Below are 20,565 nucleotides of genomic sequence, written 5' to 3' on the forward strand. Positions count from 1 at the left end.
TAATGTGTAGGAGTGGAACTAGCCATTTAAAAAGCTGTGCATTCTTTTAACAGGGTACGTCCAGGACACCCTGGCAGGTGGGAGAGACTATTCACTTTTTCTACTGTCCAAGTGGACGTGGGCTAAGTTGTATCCCTTTCGAGCTAGGTTGTATGGTCCTCCATAAAAACATAGTATCACTGATGTTTAAAATGCCTTGACAGCCTCAGTGTGAAGCTTATAATTTAAAGGATGATAGTGTAGGTACCACCCAGGAGAGAGACGTATAGCCTGTCCCTTACCTGGGACACGCTTGCCTGGCAAGGTCTGTCCCGTGGGAATAGACATGGAGGAAACAAAGAACATGGGCCACATGCTTCTACACACACACACACACACACACACACACACACAGAGAGAGAGAGAGAGAGAGAGAGAGAGAGAGAGAGAGAGAGAGAGAGAGAGAGAGAGTCTTGCAAAGTTCTGCAGAGGACGGTTCTCAAAGTGTAGTCTTCACAGTGGAAGATGTTTTAATTTTTAAATATAAAGAGGTTTGTTGTTGTTGTTTTCTGTGATACTGGTGTTCCAATATGGGGGCCCACACACGGAGACAGGTGTTTTAGCGCTGATTACACACTGAGCCTAAGGACCATGTAAACTGTGAGTTCCTCTGCTTCTTCTAGAAACGGAACGGAACTGATCCCGTCACCAGGACTTAGCATCCTCCTGCTGCACTCTGACTCTCAGACCTTGCAGCCCTTAGGTTGGGGCTCACGGAACCTCTTAGAGTGCGTGGATTTGGGCAGCAGTGGTCTGTCTGTTCCCTCTCTCTTTATCAAGTTTTCTAGCCACAGGGTATTTTTTGTAACTGGAGCAGAATCCCAGAACATGTTGTAACATGTGAGCATACTTCTGGGATGCTTTAAGATATAAACTATGAAATATATGTATATACAAATTAGTATAGCTGGGCATGGTGGTGTGCACGTTTAATCTCAGTCCTTGGGAGGCAGAGACAGGCAGATTTATGAGAGTTCTAGGCCAGTCTGGTGACAGAGTGAGGCCCTGTTTCAAAGACAAAAACAAATCAAAGCCAGAAAAACTTACCATTGGTCACGTTAGAGTTTGGTATTCTATTAAAAACCTTATTTAATTTTAAAGTATACAAAATAATCATATTTTAATAAAGGGCATTTAGGGGTTTACAAAATTATATCAGTGACAAGCATGAAACCACAACTCTTATTTATTGTTACAAAATGGCTTTCCAATGACATTCTTGGCAGGAAGAAGTGTCCCCTGTTGGATTTGTTGACTGTCATCTTGTAGGATACACATAAGGCATAGTGGTAATGGTTCAACTTGCCCTAGAAAGGTTACATACTGACCTAAACTAGTTTCTTCTATTTCTTCCAAATATCCACATTTCTGTTTCCAGTTAAGAAGGCAATGCTGAAGAGGGAGGCAAACACACTTTCAAAAGTAGAAAAACTTAGTTTTAATCAACAGGATTGGGAGTCTAGAAGTTTCATTGGTTCTCTGAAAACCACCCCATTTGGTTTCTGCACCATTGAATTGTCCCATGGCAGTGAAATTCCCAAGCAAACCCATGAAGTCCCTATCTTCTGATGCTGACTGCAACATCCCACAGCTACAGAGTAGACAAACTGGTGGGGGGTGGGGGTGGGGTGGGGCTGAGTTAGGCTCATGGCAGGTGGCAGTTGTCGGCATATCCTATCTGTCTCTTACACAAAATTACAGTTGACTATTTTAATTGAGGCCTCTTCTTGTCAGAAGCCAGCACGAGACGCTTCCAGTTTGTCTCACTTATGACAGGCAGTAGGGTTATAGCCCTGAGCCCAGCACGCCAGTGATGAATACAATAGGTGGGCCCTCAGCCACACTGCAGGTTTCCCATAACCCAAAGGCCAACATCTTAAAGACCCTGTGAGATCTGGTTACACACCATGCTCACTTCACACACTGAACCTCTGGACTAGGAGGAATGTATAATACTTTCCAGATCATTTTAGGAAAAAAAAGAGCCTATCTTATTTTAAGGTTTTCATTAAAAAAAAAAAGTACACAGCACTTGAAGTATTAATAGCTTTTTGTCCATTGTTGCACACGTAAACTATCAAAGCAAATAACAGTATGGCATTTCTTTACCTTTAGCTAGGGGTAACTTGGGGGGGGGGACTTTCTCAGTGGCACCTTCCTCAGGACCGGGTTCCTCTCTCCTGTCCTCAGAGGAAGAGAAACAATGTGAGATCCCTTTGTTTAAACTGTGAATGTATCCTCCAAGCTTGGTCGCTACCAGCACGGGGTCTCAGTGGAACTAACTTTAGAACCCATTAATACAGGCATAGAATTGGGCCTTTGTTTGGGAGCTTTGGGGGAAGGGAGGCCCACGGAGGCTTCTGGAGTTTCATAGGAGGCCTCCAGGGACTTCAAATGGTGGCATTTTAGATGGGAATGTTTGTCTTGGGAACTGCTGGTGGCTGAGCTCTGCCGACTAAGCGACTAAGCATGGGTTGCCTCATCCTCTCCCTCCATCTTTGCTCTAGCAGCCAGGCAATGCATTAGACTGGTCTTTTGGACTTTCCTGAGCAATACCTAACGAACAAATAGCACAGCTCTGTGATATTTAGCAGAATGCAAATTCCAGACACAGAAATCATAAACACGGTGAAGACAGTCTTTTCTGTGGGCCTGGAAATGAAGCAGTCCACTGTATTGGGGCAGGGCCAAGCGTTGCATTTCACCAGACGTTGCATGAAGAAGCCATTGTACATGATGTAAAAGACGTACATGAAGACGGCTTCAAAGATGACCCGGAAGAAGATGCTGGTGGTGTAGGTCCACCACAGGGACCCTTCGATACGGACCTTCTGGGTTTTGATCTCTTCGATGTCCTTAAACTCGTTCTTTATCTCTCCCTTCATGAACTTCCGTTTCTTTTCATGTCTCCGGTAGGCCACATGCATAGCTACCAGGAGGGCTGGCGTGGACACCATGATCAGCTGCAGAGCCCAGAGCCGGATGTGAGAGATGGGGAAGTGGTGGTCGTAGCATACATTCTTGCAGCCAGGCTGGAGCGTGTTGCAGACAAAATCGGCTTGCTCATCTCCCCACACCTCCTTTGCAGCCACCACGAGGATCATGATGCGGAAGATGAAGAGGACCGTGAGCCAGATCTTTCCAATGCTGGTGGAGTGTTTGTTGACACCCCCGAGGATGCTCTGGAGTGTGCCCCAATCCATCTTGTCCTCTGGATGGTTGGCACTGGAGAAGACAAACATAATATCATTGGTTTGGCCGGAAAGTAGGTCCTATCTCTGGTTCCGGGTACATATTCTTAACTGTCTTCCCGGGCAAACACCAAAGCACACACAGCCTCCTCTAGGCTGCTGATAGGTGACAACACAATTTGCTTTGCCATAGGGTTAAGTGTGTGGCTCTCAAACCATCACCAACACATTTCTGTGTACAGTTCTCAAAAAAAAAAAGTTTTTGTTTTTGTTTTAACCTGAGTTAATTCACCTAGTCTTTAGCACAAAATAAAGATGTGGTTACGGGGTGCACCAAAGCACAGTACTTGTTACTATAAAGGCAGAACCGAGTTCTGGCTAAGCCTGCTCCCATATGTTCGCATTTCTGTACAGGTCACTCAGTGGGTTGTGTCAGTAGTAGCAAGCTTTGCAGTGTATCACAGTAACAGAAAAAAGCTTGGGCCAACCTCACCGTAGAGGCAGGGCTGCCCAGCTCGTATGGCAGAATTTGTGAAATCCCACAGGACCCCGTGTCGCTTCCCGGTAGTTTCTTGGCTGAGGTCACTTCTTTAAACTATTTTAATATTTATGGGCTTGGGAGGCAAGAGTGCTATGTCATTACTAATGGTTGGTATTTACATTTGAGATTCCTCTGCTTAACCTTTCTCTGCAAGCCCTGCTGCTTCCACCTTCTGTGTGAGAGGAACAGGGCAAACAAACAGAAAGAAAGGAAGAAAGAAAGAAAGAAAGAAAGAAAGAAAGAAAGAAAGAAAGAAAGGAAGGAAGGAAGGAAGGAAGGAAGGAAGGAAGAAAGAAAGAAAGAAAGAAAGAAAGAAAGAAAGAAAGAAAGAAAGAAAGAAAGAAAGGAAGAAAGAAAGAACCAAAAAGGGACAAAAACAGACAAACAAACAACACCAACACAAACAACAACAGCACTAAAACGAGTCTCTGCACCTAGGTCTTCGCACGCAGGCTGGTAGTCCCACCCTCAGGTAGGGCCTGTTTGGTTAACGATCCGTGTCTGTTTTGATATGTGTTGCAAGTGAGTGTTGCACTGTGGACTATGGTTTTAACCTTGAAGTGATTCTAAAATAAATATATGATGAAAAATGACGGAAAATTAGCTCAGCGGTTCACCAGTTGCTGGTCCAAGGAGCCACCTGATGGGGGTTTTGCCTTGGGTGGCATCACAGTGTATCCTGTCTGAGTGACACAGTGTCTATATATGGCCTGTGCCCTAGATGAGCCTCCATAAGCCAATGACCTTCTATTTCATCCCAGGGCAGGAACCTTCCATGGCTACACCTGGTCTGTCACAATCAACCCCTCTTTTGATTAATCCCATCTTCCCGGCTGTCCTGACTCACTTGCTTCCACCCCTTCCTTCCAAGCTGTAAAGAATCCTCTGACTCTTTCTTAAAAGCACCCTACCCTCCTGCTTAGCAAGTTACATCCTGTTTCGCAGTGGACTCACAGCAGGCGCAGAGAGAAGTCCCTCCTTGTCCCTAGTGGCGGTGGCAGAGCACCAGGGAACCCACTTGCTGGAACCCACTCAGCTCTGCCTTGGACAGAGGAGATAGGGCCAGGGGCATGGGAATTAAGGAATACTGACATACACCGGTAAAACATCAAGTCCTATCCAACTTGGAAAGCAGAAACAGACAGGCTCGGCAGGTTCAGCCCTGACCCATTTATACCTAGACTGTCAGAGGCCCTTTGGGAAGCTGGTTGTCCTCTGAACAGTCTCTCAGCTCCATGTGGTCTGCCCCCAACAGCAGAAGGATTGAAAAGCAACAGTGTTCCAAGTTTAACAAAACAATCTGATTGGAATTAGACCTTCTGTTCTTCCTTCCCCTTCTCCCGAGTGGAGATCAGGACATTGAAATAAACATCTACACACCTGACCCAAAATACAGAGCTGGAGGATCCCTTTGCCTGCCTATAGCATCCACAGACTAGCCCAATTATTATCAACACAGAAAAAAAAAAAAACCCTCAATTTCTGCGTAAACTGTGCACTTGTTTATAAAAGTACTTAAGTGTTTGTTGAATTTGAGTTTACCGTGTTACCCAGGATGGCTTCTAAATCCATGCAGTTGGAGTTAGCACAACATGGGGGTGGGGGTAGGGGGTTAATACATCTATAATAGCAGAACTCTGGAGGCTGAGGTAGGAGGAGTGTGCTAACTTGAGGAAAACTTTTCTGCAGAGCAAGACCCTGGCTCAAGAAAACAAACACCAAAAGAGACAAGAAAAGAAAAGAACAGAACCAAAACAAAAACAAACAAACAAACAAACAAAAAACCAAAAAATGGGAAGGCCGGATTGAACAAACAAGGTCAAGAAGAGAGAGAGAGAGAGAGAGAGAGAGAGAGAGAGAGAGAGAGAGAGAAAACTCCAAAAGAAAACCAAATAGCTGGGACATAGCTGTGGGTCCCGGCATATCTGATTGCAGCTGCTTGTCTTAAATGGCCTTTCTAAGTGGAAGGAGAGGTTAAAATTTGACCTCACAAAGGGGTTAGGAGTACTAAGCCAGCAGGTGAAATCGTCAATATTCAACTGTGGTGTAGGAGGTGATTTCCAGGCTGGCCTTAGGACTAGGTCACACGCAGGTCCCTACCTGGCATGGGACACCTGGAGATTGCCTTGAACCGGTGAATCATTCGCTCCTGAGTAGAAGGGAGCTTCTCCATGTTTATAGTATATACTGCATATGACCCTTATTTGCCTTAAAGGATACTTCGGGGAGCTGGTGGACTGCCTCTAGATGCTGACCCCACCGCACCCTCCACCCTTCTCATAATTCACTGGCTTTGCCCATAGTTCCCAAAGGACTCCGGGGTAAGTGTAGCCATGACTGAGCCAGGCTTCTCAGGACAATCCCGTGGACCTGAGCAATGGGTCCCATTTAGGCCTACGCTCCCTTCCCTTCCATTGAGGCAGCACCAAGGGGCTGATGCAATTGTCCTAAGGGACAAGTTTCTCAGCAGCACGCCATCTGTGAACCTGTGCCTTCCCTTCCAGCTGTAACGTCCCGCCTGGACGCAAATCCTTAAAAAGCATTTAAGGAAAGAAAAAAAAAAAAAGCAATCAAAATCTCCACCCGAGTGCAGGTTGGGGTTCCCCAGCTCGCGGGAGCGGCTACGGCCGCGCGTTTTGGGCGGTCGCCCACGTCACCCCAGTGCTTTAGGTGGTAAAGGTCAGTGTCTTCCCACGGAGGCTTCCTGCTTAACAAATGAAACTGAGTTTTCCTGCTCAGCTTTCGGTTAGCTAAAAACTTTTCAATGGCGGCAGACAACGCAGCCAGGAGGCCTCGGGAAAATTCTAGCGAAGGAATACTGGCGACACGTCGCAGTCGTGCGCGGAACAGCCTGGCCCCCGCGTCCCTCCCCACCCCGCGCTGTGCGGGACCTCCCGGCTCAGGCTGTGCGCGGCGGTGAGAGCAGCCGGCTCCAACCCCGAGCCGGGCCAGACGCCTGCAGCCGAAGAAACGCGTTCACAGCTCGGGTCCCTATGCACGGGTGGCGGTGGCCCGTAGGGACCGCGCAGCGCGTTCCGGCCTCGGTTTCCCAGGACCGTGGCGGCCCGCACCCCTCCTCGCACCTCACGCGTCCCTACTGGCTGAGTCTCGCGCCCCAGCCACCGTGGGGCGTTGCGGTCGGGGGCGGGTTACACCAGTGTGACTCGGTGGCGCGGATTGGCGGTCGCACCTGTGTCCGGAGGAGCGTGCAGCGTTGGGTGGCGGGAAGCGGCGAGGCGCTGTCCCCGGTAAGGAGCAGGTCTGAAGCGGGTCCCGGGGCCGCTCCTGGGTTGGTCCGAAATGGGTCGCCGGCTGATCCTGTGCTGGTCGCCGCGGGTCCCGGTGGAGGCTGCGCTCAGTGGACTGGAGCGCCGCCGACTGGCTGCGAGTTGGGAGAGCGGAGCGCGCCGCGCGCTGCGATCCTGGACACCTGTTGGCCGCGGCGCCTTTTAACCAAAGCCCTCACCCCGCCTCTCTCACCCTGGAGCGATTGAGAAAGTTGCGGAGGAGGCGGCTCCCAGTAGCCCGCCACCCCCAGCGCCACGGGCGGGGCTCTCCGGGCACCCAGAGCCGTCAGGGCCCGCCGAGTCGCGAGCTCTCCTGGAGCCTAGGTCACTCCCCACCCCACTCCGCCCCACCCCACCCCCAGCTCTCTTTGAGCTCAAGGCTCTTCCAGTGTCCTGTCCCGAGCGCAGCCTGAACAGAGCTGGTAGACCTGTGTCTTCACCCAGGACGCAGGTCGCAAAGCTCCAAGTCCCAGCTACTCGCTTTTGGGGGATTGGGTGATGTTGAAAGAGAGTTGATGTTGCTCTTACTACTCTCACTAGTGGAAAGTGTGCTGTTATATTCGAAGCTTCGCTGTAGTAATATTATATATACTTGTGTGTGTGTGTGTGTGTGTGTGTGTGTGTGTGTGTGCGTGTTAGATAAACGGACGGTACAGTTTTGTGTTGGCCTGCAGCTTCCAGTAGCGCACAGGAGACTCCTCTCCCGTAGTGCAGTGAGCTGAGGCATCTAGAATTCGGGTTCAAGGCAGACTAACAGAGGGCGCCGCCAGGGCTGGCCAAATTCTGGCTTCTATTTCTTTGAATTCCCGATTTAATTCGATCACTTTGAACAGGGTGCCAGTGGCTAGGACAGAAGAAGATGTAGAGGTGCGTCTCCAGGGCTGGCCTGGAAGTGGACTTGTCACAGTCTCTGGAGGGTTCTCTGCCTGTGCCCCCGCTCTCTGTGTCCTCTTTTCCACAACTGAAAGCATTGCAAGGAAGGGGCACCCAGATTCTGCCGGTGCAGGGGATGCGGAAGGGGGGGGGGAGCAGAAGAGGTTAGGCAAGCCCATCCCTCTTGGAGTCCAGGATGCTGGGAAGACCTGGGCAGCCTGCATCTACCTCTCTCCGCCAAGCTGTTCGTGGGTTTTGAGGGCTCGGTGTTCCACATTGCTTGGCTGTCTGGATAGTTTTGAGAGGAGTTACGGTGGACATTCACAAGAGCTAGCTACGCTTTGGGATACCTAGGCCAGCTAGCTTCACCTTACTACTTGCAACCCGAGTCCTACAGCTGCCAGGTTTGGAATGAAAACGGCACATCCCCACAAAGTTCCTTCAGATTAGCTTTACACGCAGTGAAGAGACTGATTCATTCTGACAAGGCCCGTCTGGTCGAAGGATTGGCTTTCAATGAAAGGACCATGGCTGAAGGTACATGCTTTCCCTGTAAAGCTGGCACATTGCCGCGGGCAGACCTGACTGCTCTTGCTTGGGCAGAGGAAGGTTGCACGCTCGCTTGCTACTACCCCCACCTCCTTTCTAACTGTAAGTCTTAGTCTAAGAGGGAGTGTCTCTAAGGAAGAGAGCCTCGGATCTGTGTCCAGCCCTTCAGAGAGAGAGAGATGTGCTGAATCAGCTTGTGTGGAATAACTGGCCAAGCAAGATGGGGTGGTACAACTCCCTTGGCCTGAGCACATCTAAAGATGAATCAAAGAGGAGATGAGGTAGTGGCAGCAGGCAGGGGTGGAAGGATGTTGGCACCTTTAGCTTCTCATGGGTCGTACAGTTTCCAGTCAATTGGAGCCCCTGTTCAGTGAGGATGACAGAAGCTTCTAGAATCATTGTAGGAAGCTGGCCAGTAAAAGATAGGTTGGAGATCAGAACTGCTTCACTTTCTCCATTGAACAATTTCTCCTGAGGGTTAGTGCCCACGTTATGATTACAGCTTCAGCGTCTAGCTCCCTAACTTGCTTCTACAGATTCGCCTAATGGCTGTGTGTTGGCTGATGGTCACAGGTGCTGGGAATATTAGGATGTATCGCTAGCTCATCTCCTCCTCTGTTCCAGCCATCCCTCCTTGTTTCTTGTTTTCTCACCAACTAGACCAGAGGCTCCTCTAGGGTAAGAAATGCTAAATTTATTTGTGTATGTGTATTCTCCAGAGGGGGAGAGGGGAGAGGGAAGGAGAAGGGAGGGGAAGAGAGGCAAGGAGAAGGGAGAAGGGAGGAGAAGGGAGGACAGGGGGACAGAGGAAGCTAGAAAAGAGCTAGGAAGGGCTTGATGGAGATTCTCTTCAAATGAGGCTATACGTGCATCTGATTAGCAGATCTTAAGAAAGAGTTTATGTACCCCTTGTTGCACGTTGCCTTTGTAAGGTGAGCACTGGAGCTAAACCATACTCTTTTCATCCCAGCTCCCCCACGTTTTCCTGTTTCAACGCTTGGGCCCACGAGGAGCTCAGTACCAGTGGGAACACAGCGGGAAGGGAACAGGACTCATGGACCTGCAGTGGATCCGCTCACCTTTGTCTCAGTCATGTGTGGAAACTAACCAGGTAGAGAATAGTTTTTGACTTGGCTTTAAGCAGAATCCCACGGCATCTTCTAGGTTGGCCGTGAATGGAGGGAACAGCAAGGCCAGACCGTGGTGAGGGGTGAGCAGGGGCCTCTGAAGCAGCTATTGATGATTAACCAGTGAGGATCGCTGACCACTGCACCTTGTCACATTCACGTGTCTGGACAGGTGAGGGCTGCTTTGCCCTGGTCAATACTGAGAACATAAACCCTCGTTCGTTACTGCTCAGCTGGACTTTCCTGGTGATACTGAAAGCCCTTAGGAGGTAAAACGGCTAATGTTTAGGCTACTTAGTATCTTAATTCTATAGTTGTTTATTATATAGTTTGCTATATAGTTGTATATATATGTGTGTGTGTCTGTGTGTGTCTGTGTGTGTCTGTGTGTGTCTGTGTGTGTCTGTGTGTGCACACACGCACAACCACACCCATAAAATTATACAACTTGCCATTTTGATGGATGACTGCTTGCCTGCTCCCTTCTGGGGCCATCTCTTGAATCCTGGGAAGGTTGCTCTGAACGCAACCTTCACATTTCTGACTCATAAATCAAATGTAGGTGATGGCAGAGAATGTTTCAGAACAAGAAAAGGCTTGCGAGTGTCTGGAGCCCCTGTCCTTCCACTTGACAAGTTTCCAGGCAAGATGGGCCCATCGATCGCCTCTGGAAGAGACGTCAGCCCCTGTCATCAGCCCCTTGGGTTCTATATGCTTTTCCTGAGTTTGCTACTGAACCATTAATCCTATGGGCGTGATTAATAAATCCTATTCAGCTCTTCCCAAAATAGCCGTTGGAAACCGGAGGGCCTCTGGCTCCCTGGATAGTTAATAATGCCTCACATTTGATAGTGGAATGCCATGGCAGAAATGGCTTCTCTGGGCCCTGCCAGTCTGCGTGGGTGATTATTATATGGGATATGCTTTCACCACAACTTCAGTTGTTCTTTTGTTTGTTTTGAGTCAGCTTCTTCGGCCCAGGCTGGCCTTGACCTTCCTGTGTGGCTTAGGATGGTGTGAATTAATGCCCTGTGACTTCAGTGCCAGCATAGCAGGCTGTACCTCTGACCGGGTGTCTTTATTCACTCCCCAGCCTGCTGTAAGTGACAAGGTTTCCTCCATTTTGTACTTTTTATTTTTATTTTCGAGACAGAGTTTCTCTTTGTAGCCTTGGCTGTCCTGTAACTCACTTTGTAGACCAGGCTGGCCTCGAACTCAGAAATCCGCTTGCCTCTGCCTCCCGAGTGCTGGGATTAAAGGCATGTGCCACCACGCCCGGCCTACTTTATATTTTTAAAAGTTTTAACACATAAGGTGTTCTGGTGAAACCAAAGAGGCCATGTCTCAGCTGCATACACACGGTGGAAGAGGCCAGTCCCAGTGCCATGTCTGGATGAACAGGGGCTCTTGCGGGCACATTGCTGTGCCTCTTCGGTGGTTATTTAAGCAGACCATGGAAGAATTACAGAGATTCTTTTAAACATGTTTGTGTCAAATGCACACATAGATTACTCTGAAATGAAGCAACCATAGCTGCCTCTGCTGACCAGCAGTAAACATTCTTTCCTACTAAATATTAAATTCTGTGTATTATAGTGGCTAGTCATCATGGAAATTCTCCATTATCCACAGAGGAGCCAATGGGATTTCTGTATTCTAATTTTTGCGACAATGGTATTGTGCCCTATGTTATTTTTAATTGTTTTTGGAGCAAGCTGGGGGATGGAACTCCAAGAAAGAAAGAAAGAAAGAAAGAAAGAAAGAAAGAAAGAAGGGAGGGAGGGAGGGAGGGAGGGAAGGAAGGAAGGAAGGAAGGAAGGAAGGAAGGAAGGAAGGAAGAAAGGAAGGAAGGAAGGAAGGAAGGAAGAAAGAAGCCTCATGTGCTATTTTAGAATATAGTCAGGATTGACAATGGATTGTTGGTTCTTTGTTATATTATATTTGATAGACAATAGTAATTCAGTGTTAAACATTTGTCTACCGTGGTCTGAATTTAAGGTTTGTTTCCTGGGGACCACTGACTATGGTTAGGCTTTTGCTCCCAAGGCCCTGGTTACAGTGTGTTCTGCAAACCACAAATCCCTTTCGAGGACTCTAATATTTGGTCTTAAGATTCAGAATAGAACTTATGTGGTAGTCATTCTCTTAAAACTCTCCTTAAACTGCTTGAGAGGAATTTCTGCTTTAGGGGGAAAATGTCCTTAAAGGAAAGATGGGCAAATAAATCTCAGAGCCACAAAACCCCAAAAGCTTGCAATACCCAGTATGCACAGTAGATGGCACTGTTTAGACTCGCTCAGAGGCCCTGTATTGGGAGAAAAATCTTACATTTTATTTTTCTAGTTTAGTGTTGCCCTCTTGATCTCCGGAGTGAGGCTGGGAAATAAACTTATTTCTTCTTACCCTCTCCCCGTCCCTCTTTCCTATCCCCTCTCTTCTTCCTTAAGCAGGCATGAAACAAAAAGAAGAGAATATCAGAATGTATTGCTCTTAATAAGGGTAGGTAATGCTTTGTGAGATATTTGCACATATGGACTACCAGTTCCGGTGTAAAGTGCCCTTCTTCTTGCCTCACCTTCTACCTTGTTTGAGACAGGCTGGCTGCTCAGCGGGCTTCCAGGATGTCTCCTGTCCCTGCTCTCTACTTTGCGGTAGGAGCACTGGGATTTCATAGGTTCTGGGGATCCCAAGGTGAGCCTTGCTTGCATAGAAAGTAACTTACACACTGGACCGTCTTCTCAGCCTCTTCCTGGACACCTTCAGTGTGAAAGTTTGCATTGGATAATTGAACTCTGAGAAGAGACAGCAAATGATGAAGATTTGGGTCATCTCCTGGATTTGAAATGAATGTATTGGGGAGAAGTTTAGTGTACTAGGCTATTGCTGATCGCAATTTGGGGATCCTGTGTGGATGTAGCTTACAGGTGTGGAAATGGCACTGAGCAGTTTGCAGAGTCTTGGCATTGCCATTGGAAGGGACCATTCATCTTTCCCAACAATTCCGTGATGAGCTCGCAGCCTACTGGGTGCTCAGATTTGGATTTGGATTTTTTTTTTTTTGAAACAGAGTCTGTCTATGTAGCTGTGGATGTTCAGGAACTCTCTGTGTAGACCAGGCTGGCTTCAAACTCACAGAGATTCTCTTGCTTCTGCCTCCCAAGTGCTGGAATTAAAGGTATGTACCACCATAACTGGCCTCTTGCTAGGCTTTTGAAAGATGTTTTTTTTTTTTTAAAGATTTATTTATTTATTATGTGTAAGTACACTGTAGCTGTCTTCAGACCCTCCAGAAGAGGGAGGGAGTCAGATCTCATTACGGATGGTTGTGAGCCACCATGTGGTTGCTGGGATTTGAACTTCGGACCTTTGGAAGAGCAGTCGGGTGCTCTTACCCACTGAGCCATCTCACCAGCCCCTTGAAAGATGTTTTGTGTGTGTGTGTGTGTGTGTGTGTGTGTGTGTGTGTGTGTTTGCTTATGATTTATCAAAGGAAAAGATGTTGCAGATGTAACATGGCTAAGTTTAGATTGTGTGATAGAAACACACACACACACACACACACACACACACACACACACACACGAAGGAATCTCTGGGTGTAAAGCCATGCAGGTTAGTATGCTAATCATTTCTGCAGAATTGAGGGTTCCTACTCTCGAAGATGCTTCATGCTTATCTCATTGCAGGAGTCCATGAAGGAAGTTCCTTCCCTCTTGCATGCTTTCTTGCTTTTTTCCTAAGACAAGTCTTTATTTTGACATCCCTGACTACCTGGAACTCACCGTGTAGACCAGGCTGACCTAGAACTTATTATAGTGCTTCCCTCTACAGCTTCAGCCTCCCAAATCCTGGGTTTATAAATGTGTGTTAGCAATCTAGCCTTTCAACAGACATAGAAACAAAGTTAAGAATCAGAGAGCTGGGCAGAGTCTGGCCATCAAAGCCTGAGGACATGATTAGGATCCACAGCACCTGTGAAATACTGCTGTGGCATCGGACTTTTATAATCCAGAGCCAGTGAGGGGAGAAGGCGGATCCTTGGAGCTCAATTGGCTAGCCAGTCTCACTGGATTGATCATCTCACTCTCCCTTTCCCTCTTCCTCTCCCTCTCTCCCTCTTCCCTAACCCCTCTCCCCTTGCCTCCTCCCTCCCCCTCTCCCTTGCCTCCTCTCCCCCTTTTCCTCTCCCTTTCCATTCCCTCTCTCCCCGCCCCAGCTTCCTGGCACCCAAGAAGTGAGCGTGTCCAGTGACCACCACCATGATGCTCTCTGCTTGCTGCGCATCCTGTGAAACTTCTCCCCCCTTCACTAACTGAGGATCCACAGCAGTTAATGGTTGGTGAGGTAGGGAGCGGCATTTTCTTTAGTGGAGTAGCTACTGGTAAGTCTCCCATGTTCATGTGACCTTATAAACGTATAGCCACATTCCTGTAAGTAATGCTTATGTGATTCATTCATTCACACATGCAAACAATAACAATAACCCCTCTTCAAAGCAAAAACACCCCAAACCTGACTTGAAAGTAGAAGAGTAGCTAAGAAGAGGAAGAGGATCAGAAGTGACAGGAACAGAAAGAAGGCAAGGGGCGTGTAAATATTATCAAAATACACGATATGCAAGTATGAGAAATCCTATGTGATATCTATGCTGATAAAAACTTCAAATGCAAAGTCAGCAGCCGTGAAGCCCCCCCAAGCTTCTCCTCCCTTTCAACTTCCTCAGGTGTTTACCACAGAGACAGGAACCTGATGCAGGGATGACATCTGTGGTTTTATATCACGCCTTCTCCCAGTTGACTATAATAAAAGTGGCCATTGATATAAGGCTGGAAAACAGAACTAAACAGTTTCTCAGTGTTTGAATTCTGGAACCATGTTAGAGTTGACCACAAGGTATGTCTCAAGCAATACTTATTCTTCCTAGCTCAGACACTGAGGCCAGAGGCGAACCATGGAGAGGGAGGGCGGGGATAGTGAGCTTGGGGTAGGAGCCGAGGGTGTAGTTCCCGTCAGGCTTCGTCCCCTGCTCGCATCCTTAGTCTGACTCAGCCTCAGCTCTGCTTCCATCTGAAATTTGACTGCTGAGGGTCTCATTCTAAACATCTGGCAGAAAGAAAAGACCTTGTGCTCACTGCAACCAAACCGTAAAACACCCTGGAGGTGTTTTATATCCGATATCCACCATTTGGTAAAAGATTGTAAAGTACGTAAAGAAGCAGGAAAATGAAACCCGTAATCAAGAAGAAGAACGGTGAAGTAGAAGCAGATCCATGGAAATGAACAGGGTGGGAAACAAGTTTAATGTCAACCCAAGTCAAAGGGAAGCCAGAGTGCTGTATCACAAAACACACCTCAAAATAAGGCGAGAAGAATTGAAAAGGCACTGCAAATGGGCAAAGGGCCATTTATTTCATCAAGAAGACATCCATATTGACTGTGGAATCACTGCGTACCAGAGTTGTAAAACATAAGAATAAACATTGAAAATACTAAAGGGTAAAATGACAACTTTGTATTTATAGACTAACAGAATTCATAGAAAATGTTCACAAAATTATTAAGGACATAGAAGATCTAAACCTTATCATTAATATTTGTGGCACATCACGAGTCCCATCCCCATAACCTTATCTATGCATAACTGTCTCCCACAGACACTATCTGTCACCTTCAAAGATCTTTAATCATAAAACAAGTCTCAATAAATTATAAAGAAGGGAAACTATGGGTGTTTATAGAACCAAATTTGATAATTATGTATCTAGAAGTTACCAGATATTTGGGAATTAAACAACAACATATGAATAAAAATTAATTATAAGAGAAATTTAATATACTTTCTTTTTATCTTATTTTGTTTTGAGTCAAAATTCCACAGTGTTGCCCAGACTGGTCTTGGTCTTGGAATCCTTTGCCTGAGTCTACAGACTAGCTGAGATTCAATTTTCAAATGGAAATATGTTTTTATCAAGTAAAAACATAAAGATAAAAATCTTAGGATGTGCTCTAAGCAAAGCAGACAGAGAGAGAATTACATGTGTGTGTCTAAGACGGAAGACAGCTTAAAGTTGATCACCCACATTTCTACCGTAAGAAGCTTCGCACAAAGAACAAATGAAACTCAGTGTTGGTATAAACAGGTAGTAAAGATAAAAGTGTTTAAATTGGTGTCACAGGATCCAAAGGCAAGAAATACCAATGGAATTTTGATAACGGATCAGGAGACAGTCATAAGTACTCGGACTGGGAAAGAAATTGTCCCTGGGTAGGTTCTGAGTCACCTAGCAGGTTGCTTCTCCCCAGGCCAGTACACTGAGATGTAATATTTGAGAACAAAACGTAAACAACACCTTGGAATGTCTTTGAAGAGACAACAAAGGCAGGCTGTCTGCACCCTTCACCACATCTCTACCTCCTGACAGTCTCTGGTCCTTCCCCTTGTCAACTTGGTGGCCATAGGCAGAACAGCTTGGCTATATGTACCTGCTCCTCAGGAGTTGAGGTTGTACACATCTTCCATGTAGGGTGGATACTGCCTGGTACAGCATCATGGTGGCCTCTTGAGGAAAAAGATCCCTTGGTATAAGGGAGGGAATCCCGGTTAGAAGGAGGAACTACTAAGCCAGAGCTCTCTCCCTGCCCCCTTTCTGGGAGGAGAGACTGACTGGAAGGAGACCTTTCATTCAAATAACCACACCATGTTGAGGTCTGTACTAATTTCCGGTGAAGGCACAGAGCAAATGGGGACACTTGGTTCTCTCCTGGGGATGAGTTTGCCTCCTGACCTTTTGTGGTACCCGAGGAGATAAGCGAGAACATTCTGAAAGAAAGAGAAAGAAGAGAGCCCTAAAAACAAAGCAGACTGCTGTCATAGAAGCCACGAGGGCCAGGGCAGCAAAGGACACAGACTGGAGTAAAATAACTGGATAAAGGAGACCCAGGGGAACTCAGCAGAGGTTGGAGGTGTGGCCTTTCTCTGGAAGAGAGCAGGTGCAGGATGCTGGAAAGGATGTCTTATTGACCTCTGGAGGTTGATCACCAGCTTAAGGATGGAGACATTCTTGGTAGCCATGGGGTGGGGGCCTGGTGGGGGTGGGGGCCTGCTAGGGGATTGGAGGGCCACTCCCAGCCTCTCTCCTTGAAGGGGAGAAGTTGTGAAAGACCAAACTACTGCTTTGAGCCCACTAGGCTGTAAAGACCTGAGCCATTTTCGTGTTAAACAATTGTATTTATTACCTTGTGGCTGAACAAGACACATTTCCAGAGTGGATATTCAGAGAACTTACTGGACATTGCAGGTGTCTTGCTCTATCTAGAACAAGCACGAGGGTGGCCTAAGGAGCTTGAGAATTTCTGGGCTGTGAGATTAGACATTCTGATCATAGACCTGGGGACCTCCGGCCTGTGTCTATGTACATGTGACTCTTGTGATCTGGATTCACTCTTGAAATCCTGCTCAATGTGAAGTTTTAGGAGGCGATGGAGTGGAACGGAATCCTCTGAAGAGAGGGGAGAGAGCTCATCCCATCCCTCATGTCCCTGAGGACACAGGCAAAAACCACTGTCTGGAGGAAGAGAGGGCTCCTCACTGGACACCGGTGGATATCCGTGGGTGTCTTATCTTGGACCACTTAGCTTCAAGAACTAGAGCTCCACTGTTCCTGAGCCTTGGAGTCCACGGTATTCTATCAGAGCCACATGAGCTTAGCCAGGACAGTTTTGAAAGAGGTGCCTTGGAGGACCCTTAAGACCTCTACCTTTCCCCAGAGAAAGTCACAAATCCTGTGCATCTGGTCCATGGGTGAGAAGTTTGATACCTTTTTAGCCACAATAATCTCTGACTCAAACACTAATGCTTGGAGATACGATGTCACTCTCTAGGCTACTCTCTTGACTGCTAAGAAACTTCCCTCTCCTGAGGCTATTCAGAGGCTCCGAAAGCAACATACATTCCCCACTGGATTTCCCTTTTCTTGCCCAGGTTAGCCTGGAACTTACTCTCTAGCCCAATCCTGATACCCCTGCCTCAGCCTCCTCAGTGCTAAGATTACAGGTATGAGCCACAAGTTAAATTTACCCTCCCCCTTCCTGAGCGTGGGACATTGAATGGACTCTGATGACCAGTCTCTAGTTGTATTGATTTTTAAAAAGATTTTTTCTTTTATTGAAAATAGATTTTTTTTCCTCAAATAATATGTCCTGATAATGGTTTCCCCTCCCTCTACTCCTCCCAGTTCCTCCACATCTCCCTCCTAGCTGGATCCACCCCCAACAGGCTTCTAAGGGATAAAATAATAAGATAAAACAAAAACTAACACATCAGAAAAGGACAAAACAAAACAGACTCACACTCTGGAATCCCATAAAACCCCTAAACTGGGACTCTAATTAATATATATATATATATCCCATAGGGTTCAAAAAGAAGGAAAGGAATGACAGAAAAATAAATGAATATATAAATAAAAGAAGCTATAAAAGTATTTTTACAAATGAATTCAGTGGCACCTGAAAGTAACACTGTAAACAGTTAAATAGCTCCTGCTAACTGAGAGTCAAAATGCCACATAAATTCTGAGTGCATAAATACACAAAAATATTTGGAAAAGTGAGAAAGGTGATTTTATTGCCTGTCTAATAAATCATACGTAGAAATGATCTAGGCTAACGAGTACCTTCATGTTTCAGAAGATGATGAATGATGGAGTCTCTGCTCCTGGTTAGTATCTTTAAAGAGATTCTTGGCTGTCAAGCCCCAGCTCTCCCACTGAGCCCTGCCCGCTGAAGGGTTGCAAGACATTCTTTTAGGGCACCAACCCCCAACCCCCACAAGTCCTCCTGAAAAGGCCTTGGCCAGCCCCGGGTTTGTCAATCAGCATTCACCTAGTAGTCCTAGGGGGTGGGAGAAACCATGGCAACCGCAGTACTGGCAGGCAGGAAGCTGTTTACTGGTCTTGGAGTCCCTACGGTAAGGGTTAGGAAGCTAATGAGCCTTAGTCCCTACCCAACAGCCAGCCAAAAAGTTGGGAAGGAAAGCATTGGTATTCCGGGTGCTGATCAATCCAACACACGTTTATGGGTTCTCACTATGTGACGCATGTCGGGGGACAATGGAGCAGCTCCGCCACCACCCACCACCCACCCCCGAGCCCCAAGAGAAGTACCCCTGAAGTAGCAGGGAGAACTCCAGAAAGCTTACATAGCCCAGGAGCAGGCTGGAAGGGAGAGTGTGGAGGAGTGGGCTTGCATAGAGCAGAGAGAAAATCTGCCACCGTGCACACTTTGAACTGGTCCAGAGGACGGGCTGAGAAGACAGGCAGGACGGACAGTCCAGGGTTAGAGAGAGTTTCTGCAATGCCCAGAGGCTTGGGCAAGCAAGTGGCTTTTAAGAGCAGCAGACCCTGGAGGCTGGGGGACCTTGACAGTGCAGATGTGAATAAGAAGTCACCAGAGAGGATTGTGTTGAGGGCAGAGATGCAGGAAATCCAGTCATCCCAAAAACCCACGGGTGCAGACAAAGCCACTAAACCCCTCCCCCCCCAACCCCCTAATTAACTAATTAGAAATTCAGAAATAACCAGGAAAATTGACGCCTAGTGAGACAGTCTACAGAGTCTAGATACTGCTACTGAACTTAACCCATTACTCCAAAAAAGGGCCCAGCCGAGCCAGGGAGGCCAGACTATCTTGATTAGACTGTAGTGAGCTCTCTCTCCACCAAGGGTGTGTCAGGGAAGCACATGTAGGAACTTGACTTTCATCCCAACTGGAACCAGGTCTCTCTGCCCCTATGTCATGGTGTCTGTCTGGACTAAGGGATTGCCTTCCTAACCCTGTGTTGTATTGTAGGGGCCTTCCACCAGTGGTCTCCCCACCGGGCTGCTGGGTCACAGTAGGAGCTGGAACTCTAGTTCTGTCTCCACAGCAATAAGGAGTCTCCATATACCTTGGTTGTCAGTGGAGGCAAGTGATGTGTTTATAAAAAGATAAAGAGAGAGGGGATATGTTTTGGTGGATGTGTGATGAGGTATGGGGGAAGGGGGTGCCTCTGCAGGCCCACGCTGAGGCATCTCTTCCTCCTGAGGGACAATGGTATAGAGTTTATTCAGGGCATGGGGAGGGGAGTTGAGAGGGTAGGAGAGAGAGAGAGAGAAAGAGAGAGGGAGAGGAGAGGAGAGGAGAGGAGAAGAGAGGAGAAGAGAGGAGAAGAGAGGAGAAGAGAGGAGAAGAGAGGAGAAGAGAGGAGAAGAAGAGAGGAGAAGAGAGGAGAAGAGAGGAGAGGAGGCAGGCCATGAGCACATGGGGCAGGGGAGAGAATGGAGGGGAGAAGGGGCAAGAGGACAGAGTGGGGACCGGAAGGCAAGAGCAAGGGGATGAGAGTGGAGGGGGCAAGAAGCCCCTTTTTATAGTGAGTCAGGCATACCTGGCTGTTGTCAGGTAACTCTGGGGCAGAGCTTAGACAAAATGCTAACAGCAAGTGCAAACTTTCCTTCCAAATGACTGTGTCCAGGAGCCACCTCCCTTTGCCTTTAGGGGAGATCTTGGAGAACATTGACCCAAACAACAAATTTTCGTGAAACCCACATATGCTCTAAATACATTTGGTACTCATTCTCATGTCACACCAAGAGCAAGAAGATTTCAGTGTTAATAAGAGTCATCATCCATCATCCTCATCAATAAGGCTATATTTAATCCCTAGCACTCCTGTAAAAAGCCAGGCATGGTGACCTGTGCCTGTAATCCCGGGGCTGGGGAGGCTGGGACAGATCTCTGCCTCGATGAGTAGCCAGACTAGAAGCAACAGTGAGCTCCAGGTTCCACGAGAGAGTCTGCCTCCAAGTTAAGATGGAGAGGGATTGAAGATAAATGGGACCAACTACTGGCCACCATGCACATATGCATATGCCCCTGCACACATATGTGCAAACACACGTGAACGCGCACGCACACACACA

At 47.4% G+C, this 20,565-nt stretch overlaps 1 protein-coding gene and 1 long non-coding RNA gene across 3 annotated transcripts; one reads left to right on the plus strand and one right to left on the minus strand.

Moving 5' to 3' along the window:
* Positions 1-1,094: 1,094 nt before the first annotated feature.
* On the minus strand, positions 1,095-7,195 carry Gjb2 (gap junction protein, beta 2). Its single transcript, NM_008125.3, has 2 exons — positions 6,962-7,195; positions 1,095-3,264 (listed from the first exon to the last, which is right to left on the minus strand). Exon 2 carries the CDS (start codon positions 3,240-3,242, stop codon positions 2,562-2,564), a length of 681 nt encoding a protein of 226 aa, NP_032151.1. The 5' UTR covers positions 3,243-3,264; positions 6,962-7,195; the 3' UTR covers positions 1,095-2,561.
* On the plus strand, positions 7,158-16,687 carry Gm32912. Of its 2 annotated transcripts, none has more exons than XR_383459.4 (5): positions 7,158-9,158; positions 9,451-9,591; positions 9,780-9,876; positions 13,824-14,500; positions 14,718-16,687. It is a non-coding gene; the product is annotated as a predicted gene, 32912 (long non-coding RNA). The 2 variants fall into 2 exon arrangements; XR_874652.3 differs by lacking the exon at positions 14,718-16,687 and having other exon boundaries at positions 7,158-8,468; positions 9,017-9,158; positions 13,824-13,911.
* Positions 16,688-20,565: the final 3,878 nt, after the last annotated feature.

The sequence above is a fragment of the Mus musculus genome, chromosome 14 (assembly GCF_000001635.26).
Source record: "Mus musculus strain C57BL/6J chromosome 14, GRCm38.p6 C57BL/6J".
NCBI classification, from domain to species: domain Eukaryota; kingdom Metazoa; phylum Chordata; class Mammalia; order Rodentia; family Muridae; genus Mus; species Mus musculus.